Source organism: Mandrillus leucophaeus, unplaced genomic scaffold (assembly GCF_000951045.1).
Source record: "Mandrillus leucophaeus isolate KB7577 unplaced genomic scaffold, Mleu.le_1.0 Scaffold347, whole genome shotgun sequence".
Taxonomy (NCBI): domain Eukaryota; kingdom Metazoa; phylum Chordata; class Mammalia; order Primates; family Cercopithecidae; genus Mandrillus; species Mandrillus leucophaeus.
In genome coordinates this window covers 1,097,865-1,107,575 of record NW_012103665.1, presented here as the reverse complement: position 1 = coordinate 1,107,575, position 9,711 = coordinate 1,097,865, and the positions used below count along the sequence as shown (strand labels likewise).

General features: G+C 40.5%; 1 protein-coding gene across 1 annotated transcript in view; it reads left to right on the top strand.

Moving 5' to 3' along the window:
* RYR3 (ryanodine receptor 3) overlaps positions 1–9,711 on the top strand; it is a 403,627-nt gene that overhangs the window by 87,547 nt on the left and 306,369 nt on the right. The window contains exon 10 of the mRNA XM_011989131.1: positions 7,964–8,137. Within this exon, the coding sequence (XP_011844521.1) occupies positions 7,964–8,137 (174 nt within the window). The remainder of the gene's footprint in view (positions 1–7,963; positions 8,138–9,711) is intronic.

The following is a 9,711-nucleotide window of genomic DNA, read 5'->3' as shown; positions in this document are numbered from 1 at the left end:
AATCTACAAAGGATTTTTAACCTTTAAACTGATGTGCTTTCTCTAGAGTTTATTGTTCCAAGTAGACCAAATAGAGAGTCAGTCAAGGAAAACCTGGGGCTTTGAAGTGGAAGAAGCCTGGGTTTGAACCCTGGCTCTGCCATATGCTGTTCATATGTTTTGTGAAAAATATAGATTTTTTTTTTAAAGTATGTCTTGAAAGATTGCTGTGAAAATTAAATGAGACCAGGAAGATGACCTGGTAGTTTTCTTATCCATAAAATGGAAGTAGTGCTGCTTATCTCAAGGTGGTGGTGCAAGGGTTAAATGAGAAATACGGAGAAAAGAGCCCAGTACAGTGACTTCTGCTCAAGAAATATGCCTTCCCCAATAAGGCAGATGAATCTGCTTCCCAGCATGTAGTAAACAGAGGAAGGCGTTCCTCCTCTTCCCACACAAAGCTTGGAGTCAGCTAGACTCTTATCAATGTCCTGCAGTGTGTGGTTTTTAAGGGCAATACGAAGATCTCAAATTCTAGATGAGAAAGTCTTAAGAGGGCTATGTTGATATGGAAGCAAACCCAAAGGTGGTTCCTCAAGGTTTCTCCAGAGACACCTGGAAATAGTGGGCTAACCAGGAGTTTCTTGAAGGCTCACCCCGGCATCCATGAATGGACTCCGCCTTCCCATATCTCCTTTTCCTCTGAAACATTTCTGGGTGTCTACAGTCCTGTATTGTAAAAGGTACTTTCTTGTCATCTGTAAACACAGGTGGCTTAATTGTATTAAATAACACATTTCACTCTAATTAATAGGCGTGAATTAGAAGCTACTCCATTCCACATATCATCCTAGATACTAATGGTGTCACCTACAACTCAGCCATCTCCAGCCATATGTCTTTTCAGCCCATCATTCACATGGATGCCAGAACAGTTATTCTAAGATGGAACTCTGTGTTTCAGTGGCTTTCCATTACCTACACTAGCTTTTCCCAAGAGGTATTCCAAACAATGATAATAGTGGGAGGAAATAAACAAAATGCTGCATTCAAGTTCAATAGGTCATTTTGATTTTTTCATTGATGCTGATGTTTTGTTTTTACCATAGGACAAACAAGAGCTTATACGATCACAATATTCCCTTTGACTCTTAGAAGAAGATTCGGTATTTGTCTACAGTCGTCTTTTTCCCATACGAAGTCTGTTAACGATATGAGCTTCAGAAATATGAACCTGTAGAATAGAGTTCAGAGTCCTTAATTTTTGCTCTCATCTCTTTCTGGATTCCAGCATTCTCCTTGCCATGCCGTGCCCCTTTACTAGAAAGCCAATGCCTTCCTCATTACCCTTCACTCCTCTCTACCCTGGCTGCACTCATGTCATGTAGAAATTCTTGTAGAAAACCATCCCTTACTCCCCTGGTAGAGTTGTTTTTTCTTCCAAACTCCAATTGTACTCTGAATATAGACCATACCTTGTTGTGCTTGTTGATTGTATAAGATGTGTAACTCTTAAAATTTGTATGAACCTAAAGCCATTTTCCTTTTTTTTTTTTTTTTTTTTTTTTTTTTTTTTTGAGACGGAGTCTCGCTCTGTCGCCCAGGCTGGAGTGCAGTGGCGCGATCTCAGCTCACTGCAAGCTCCGCCTCCCGGGTTCACGCCATTCTCCTGCCTCAGCCTCCCAAGTAGCTGGGACTACAGGCACCCGCCACCACACCTGGCTAATTTTTAATATTTTTTTAGTAGAGATTTTTAGTAGAGAAACCACTGTGTTAGTCAGGATGGTTTCGATCTCCTGACCTCGTGATCCGCCCATCTTGGCCTCCCACAGGGCTGGGATTACAGGCGTGAGCCACCGTGCCCGGCCTTTAATAGTATATGTTATCAACTTTTTCCTCATATTAACCTTTAAGCAACTAAACTATTGGTACAATTAATTACTTAACTGTGCTGCTGGTAATGGTAACCATTCAGATAATTCTGTTCGAATGAATTATACCTGGCTTTGGAATTGTACCTGATTTTGGATTATGTTCTATTGCTTACAACTATGTGACTTTGAGCAAGTTGCTCAAACTCTGCAAGCCTCAGTGTTATCATCTATAAAGTAGGATAATAAAAGCCATAGGGCTATTGAAAGATTTAGAGAAAATGTGAAGTGTCATGTAGGATACATACCACTTTGTAGGTCCTTGGTAAATTCACGTGATGGTGTTTTCATTGTAAAGTACTTAGCACAATACCTAGTTTGAACCAGGCACTGGGCAACTATTGGTTCTAGTTTCTTTCTTTATTATTTATTTGTTTGTTTGTTTGTTTGTTTATTTTGAGACGGAGTCTCACTCTGTTGCCAGGCTGGAATGCACTGGCACCATCTTCTAGTTTCCTTCCTTCCTTCCTTCTCTCTCTCTCTCTCTCTCTCTCTCTCTCTCTCCCCCTCCCCCTGCCGTCTCTCTCTCTCTCTCTCTCTCCTCCCTTCCCCTCCCCTCTTCTGTTCTTTTCTTTTCTTTTCTTATTTGTTTATTTTGAGACGGAGTCTCACTCTGTTGCCAGACTGGAGTGCAGTGGCACGATCTTGGCTCACCACAACCTCCAACTCTCTGGTTCAAGCAATTCTCCTGTCTCGGCTTCCTGAGTAGCTGGAATTACAGGCATGCACCAACACACCCAGCTAATTTTTGTGTTTTTAGTAGAAACGGAGTTTCACCATGTTGGCCGGATGATCTTGATCTCCTGACCTCATGATCCACCCACCTCTGCCTCCCAGAGTGCTGGGATTACAGATGTGAGCCACCACACCTGGCCTAGTTCTAGCTCCTTTCTTCATCCTTCCAGGAATATTAAACTAATTTTAGCAACTTGATCATCTCCAGACAAACATTTAATATTCCAGGAATATTAAACCAATCATAGCAACTTGATCATCTCAGCCAAATACTAATATGACAATTACGATGTGGTCATGAGCATTTCCTTAATAAGGTGTCAGTGGAGGCAGAGGATAATGATTACTGCCCTTCAACACATATTAGGCCAGATAACCTCTTCCTTCTTAGGATCAGCTTATCATCTAACATAAACAAGGTTGATGCAAATAAACAGATATAGATTGAATGTCTGTAGAACAGTAAAACAATAACAAATGATTTGCAACCAGTTTTAAGCAGAGCATTGTATGAAATACAAAGACAAAGAAATCCCGGTTTTACACCTTTGGCATTTTCAATCTGCCAGGGGGCAGCTAGTATCCCAACAACAATACCTGTTTTTAAAATGTGGATTTTATTATTCAGGTGTGATGAAGCCAACAAATCGGGAGACAATCAGCACTGGAAAAGAACACTTGTTTGACTCCATTCCCAAGAGGAATGGACACGCCATACCACACAGGGCCACACAGAGAAGCACCATCCTCCAGGAGGAAGAGAGAGTGAGGGGAAGCTGGGGGAAAGAGCCTTTTCGTGGTTTCCATAGAAAGAGATGGGCTAGGCAGGATAAATAGGCTTAGGGTTGACTACTTTGAATAATTTCAGCAGCTTCTGGAGCATGGGAGTTGCTATTGGTTGTCTGGTACCAGCCCTGGGGAGATTAGGCTACGGGAATGGGGGTCCAGAAGGTAAAGGAGGAGGTTGGCTTTATGGGCTTTGGATTGGTTTGCATATAAAAGGTGTGCTCCCGGATGAGTCCTTTACCATTTTTAGGAATTGGCTAGCCCTGGAAGGACAGTCCCTGCAGGGTCCACAAAACCATGAGATCAGAGAATGTGTACAGGTATCCTCCGGCTTTGGCTAAGTAGAGAAGGCTTGATGGATGAGATGTTGTGCTGTGTTCCTTTATGTGATCATCAGTCAGGTGCAGCCGTGTGAGGAGATGCAGGAGAGGCTTAGGAAAACAAAGTTTATTATACTCACAGGTCCTAGCAACAGGAGACGTGCCACGCCACACAGGGTCACATAGGAAAGCACCAGCTTTGGTCAGGAGGCAGACAAGGGGCATAAGCAAGGTGACAACCTTTGCTACCACTTTTGTTGGGGTTTCCATGGTTAAGGCAAGGCAGGGCTGGGTAAACAGTTTGGGATTTGCTAGTTTGAGTAATTTCAGGGGACTCTAAGCTATAGAGGTGGTCTCTATCTACCTAGTACCTGGCCTTGGGAAGGCAGAGGAATATCGCCTCCTGGAACGTGTGAGCCAGCTAGAGGACGTCTGGTTGTGAATTGATTAGATTGCATATCAAAGGCGTGCAGCTGAGCCCTTTGCTATCTCTAACCAGAAAGGCAGTCTCTCCCCAGCCAGAAAGTTTTAAAAATATCGAAATACCAGTTTAGCAGTTTAGCAGGTTTTTATAAAGTTAAACATATACTCTCCAGTGATCCAGTAATTCTACTCCTAGACATTTACTCAAGGGGAATGAAAAAGTTATGTTCATAAAAAGCCTGTACCTGAATGTTCATAGCAGCTTTCTTCATAATTACCAAAAAGTGAAAGTAAACCAGATGTCCTCTGTTGAATGGATTAAAAGCCTGTGGTATATCCATGCCATGGAATACCACTCAGTAATAAAACAGAACAGACTACTGGTATACATACTAAATGGATAAATCTTAAATAGATTATGCTAAGTGAAAGAAGTCAGAATCAAAAAGCTGTATATATTATTGTGTTCCTGTGACAGTTTAGAAAAGGCAATGCCACAGGAACAGAAAACAGATCACTGCTTGCCCAGGAGAAAGGAGAGCTGACTTCAAAGGGAGAGCCTGGGGGACTCTTTTGGGATGATGAAACTACTCTATATTTGTCTAAAGGGGTTGCAATATGACTTACGCACTTGTCAAAACTGGTAGAACTGTACACCAGTGAAAACAAATTTTACTGTCTTAATTTTTTAGCAATAAAAAATTAAAAACAAAACAAACAAACAAAAATATATCGAAATACCACAATATACAGAAGATATGAAATATAAACAATACAGATGTAGAGATGCCAAGATGAAGCAGGGGAATTCCAAACAGAAAGTATAATGTCAGTAAAGGCCCAAAGAAGGGGAATATTTGGCACATGAATATAAGTACTCTTAGTCCAATTTGGTTAGAGCATTTGGGGTATAAGAACTTTAGAGATAACAATTGTATTCCATAGGAACCTGGGAGTTATTGAAAGAGAATGATTGGATTAGCTCTATTTTTTAGAACATTTCCATTTCTAGCAGTAAGGTGGCTGCAGCTGGGGCCATATTCAGGTAAAAACAGAAGGGAGCGTTAGTTCATACTCAAGTCAAAAGAAAATCACCAATGTGCTGTCAATAAAATCAAGCCTCTCCATCACCTAGCTCTTTAATTTCCTTTACTGATTTATCATTACTGTTTAAGGTTGAATTGGGTTGTTTTTCATATGGATTTTGTCTCTAGATCTTCGTTTGTTGCCACCGTTCTATTAAATTATAAGTGGCCACTGCAGCGACTACCATAGAATTTGGAAGCCGATGCTGTTTTGTAAAACAAAGACACAGAAACACTCCTTTCTATACAGAATCATGATTCGTTTATTTCAGTGACTCCAGAAAAACAGATCTTTTTTTTTTTTTTGCAAAGCCATGTTTAAGTGAAAGGCAAGAAAGTAATGAAGTTACCATATTCACTGATAGTTGGGTAATATGAATTGTTTTAATCAGGAGCTATTAGAAATCAATGTAATTATTCATATTTAACAGTTGTGGTGTGCATAATTTTAACCCCTGCATTGGCTACGGTTAGAGAGCAGACTAGAGATGAGAATTTTGGCATCTTTTCAGTTCTGTTACTGGCTCGAGTGTCTCTAGAGCTGTGAATATTGCTGCAGTGAAAATTAAGTATCCATTGTTTTATAGAATAAATGCATTCTTGATGAATTGCCTGTAAAGAAAATACCAATATATCAAATACTATTATCCTATTAGCTAATGTTACAAAATCAGAAATATATTTTTCTGGCAATAATCTTTTTGCAAAAGAAAAATTCATGCTTATCCTTGGATGTTATCTTGCTGCTTGAAAAAGTAAAGAAGTCATATTTAATAATCCAGCCAATGTTTCAACACACACATTTAAAAGAAAAAGAAATTTCTTGTACTAATATTGCTCCAAGTGATCCTTTAAATGTTGTGCGAAATAATGAAAGCTTGAAGGAAAATAAGAGCTGAAATGAAAAATAAACGTAAAAGAAAAAATTGCTCAGCTATATATATTCTCTCAGTATATGTCCATTAAGTAATTGATAGGTGTTGAATTTTCTGTTATAAATCCAAAATTAATGGAAATTTGGCCTGTGCCCTTGATTTTTTTCATAGCCTGACAAAAAGAAAATGTCGTATAAAGAAACACATTTTACATGATGATGTGCTAAGTGCCCAGTAGAGCAGTGAGACTGTGCTGGGGAAGAAGAGCAGGAGAGACTGACTCTGCCTTTACAGAGGTAACCTCTGAGCAGGGTTTTGACGGGTGAGGAGTAGTTTAGAGTAGGAGAAGAGCACAGACTCTGGAGCTGGACTTCCTGTCATTACTTCCGGAATGATCTTGGGCAAATTTACCTCCTTCATTTTCTCATCTGTAAAACTGGAATGGCATTTGTAGCTACATCAGAGGCCACTATGGAGAGTTAATACGTGTAAAGAACTTAGAACATTATATTGAGCGTGGTAATGACTCAATACATGTGCTGCTGTTTGTTCCACTATTAAGAAGGAGAAAAATGTGGAGGCCGAGGTGGTGGATTGCTTGAGCCCAGGTGTTCAAGATCAGCCTGGGTAACATGGGGAAACTCTGTCTCTGCAGAAAGCAAAACCATAAATAAATAAATAAATGAACAAACAAAAGATTAGCTAGATGTAGTGGCCTGCACCTGTAGTCCTAGCTACTCAGGAGGGTAAGGTGGGAGGATCACCTGATCCTGGCGGCAGAGGTTACAGTGAGCCAAGATTGTACCACTGTACTCCAGCCTGGGTGACAGAGTGAGACTCTGGGCTCAAAAAGAAAAAAAAGAGAGAGAGAGAGGGAGATGGGAGGGAGGGAGGCAGGGAGAGGGAGAGACAGAGAGAAAAACGTTTTTGCAAACAGGTAACAGCCATTTTTTATTCTGTAAAAGTTCAAATTGCTTCCTCTTTAATGGCTTTTACAAATGAGCAATTTAATGCAAGATGTAGAAAAGAAATGGAAATAGGGTATAACCATTCAGAATAGAACCACGGAGGCCCTGATTGATGAGGAGGGGAAGAAGTTACCATGCATCAGAGGACTACCTCATGACACGCTATTGTGACAGGTACTTCAGATTGTCACTGTGTTGTTACCTGATGCACAGGAAGTCCCTTTTCCACACTGGAGAATAGGCAGTGAAACAGTGACAGCTGAAGAATGAAACCGCTTGACTACAACACACCACTGAGGAGGCCCTAAGAGACTGATACACAAATTACTACATTAGCTTAAGCCATGTTAGTAACCCCTGTCTACTCAAAGGGTCTCCTTTCTCTGCAGATTTTTATAAGAAATTTTTATATGAAATCAATAGATAGGATGAAAGCCTCTGAGTGAGTGCTTTGTGACAGGTAACCATTACAATTATGGAAGATGTCATTTGCTGGAAATAAGTTAATTGGCTAGTAACGGGTTACTTATTAAGGTATATAAATCAGGATGAGGAAAGTAGAAAATATAGTGAAGAATTACACAAAATCAGAACAGAAGACAGGGCTTACTAGGTGCCCCCTTTACCCGTGGATTTAAATAATCACTGAAGTAACCAGAACTCGAAAGCCATTGATTTTACAATTAACAAGAGATAAGGGAAGCAAGTCTTTCTGAAATCCTGGCTTGGACAGGCACATCGTGATTATTTTGGTAACCAGTTGCCTGACTTACAAATTTCTCACAGGGGATTCGTTTTGTATATTGAGCTTCTAATTTAATCAGTAATGCCTATGTTTGTTTCCGTTTGTGTATGAATTAGGAACTCAAGGACAAATTAGATTCCAGTCACAAGCGAGAGATAGAAGGCATGGGAGTTCCGGAAATCAAGTATGGAGATTCTGTCTGCTTTGTACAGCATATAGCCAGTGGTCTGTGGGTGACCTACAAAGCACAAGATGCCAAAACTTCCCGCCTGGGACCTCTGAAAAGAAAGGTGAGAGTCAGAAGGTCTGTCTACAGTTGTTTCACCCTGAGTTGGAAGCAACTAGGCAATAGAAGTGATTCTGAGAATCAGGTGGACGTGATTGTGATTTACTTCTCACTATTCAGAAGAGTTATTTTGTGATAGATTGTACACAGTTTCTTCCATACTTCAGCCTAATGTGGATACTTTGACCCCATATGCAATGGGGGAAAAAACCAAATACACAGAAAATCTGTAAGGAGGAGATGGTGTGCTTCATGCACTCTGAAACCCTATCAAAATGGCTTTTGGTGATTTGCTGTCTTGGGATTATCCACATCATTGCTCCCTTCATTTCAGTGGATAATTGAGTTATTGTGCAGTTTTCATGAAAGACTAAATAGATCTCTACAGAGAAGACGCAGATTGCATAATAACAAGCCCACGGGAACCCACTGGCAGAAAGAAGAGATGTTGTGGAATGACAGTATCCACAGATTGTGTCTTGATTTGAGTGGTGCATCACAGCCGGCTCCAGTGAGAAAAGCTAGCCTGGGTACATGCAGCATCTTTTCACCAGAAAGTCAGTTGCCATAACAGTGTTTCTTTTGGTGGGAACCAAGTAATGGATGTCAAGGATGTGATGCTTTTATCCCTGAAAAACCCTTATAAAATATGGGTTTAAATAGTCAACTAGTCCCAGAATAAGGTGCTGGAAGGTACTGTGCTCTGTAGTTGAGGTATAGCAGCCTAAGGTAGTCATGATGAAAAGTTTTCCAGAATGCAGGTTGTGGTAAGAAAGGATGTTGAGAATGAACATAAGGTAATATCTTAATTTTGTGTAAGGCAACACAGACTAGGAAGATATCTAGAAAAGGGGAAATGAAGTGATCAAGAGGGGATAGAAAATACAATAAATAAGAGACCACATAATCTGGCTTGTATGAGACCAACCCTTCCTCTGAAAACAGCTGCACAGGCTGGATACAGTACCTTCAAAAAAAAATGGAAGGTTTCAATAACCAAGCCAGCCAAAACATACGCACAAAATATTGCACACAGAATGTAAGTGCACTGAGGTGAGCCCACCTTCGTCTTTGTTTTCCCCCTCAGCACATTTGCTGATTTGCAGAGCTAGGGAATGGGATCTTGCATTAGCTCAATTGTGCTAAAGAGTCAGATTAGACATAGGTTCAGCCAAGGCTTCTGGAACTCAAGGGTCCAAGAGTCCAGAGTAGAGAGAACTGCAAAAACATGTGCCTAAAATTCTACATGCAGTTTCCTCTAGAATCCTAAGCTGACCGTGGATGGGGTGTGAAGCCAAAATAGTAGACGCAAAACTGCTGTGATCATGAAGAGCAAAGCAGAGGTGTTGACATTATGACAGTACTAGAGATATACAAGTCAGGGTTCAGGGTGTGACAAGTTGGAATGACCCTGGGAAATACAGTAGGCTTTCAGTTGATCTTCAGAAGAGCTACACCCCGGGAATGAGGGCTACACGCTGGAAATAAGAACAAATGGAAAATAAATGCCAAAAACTCATCCTCTACTCTTACCAGCCTATCAGAAGAAAATTCAATCCTCTGTAGAGTACAGTAATA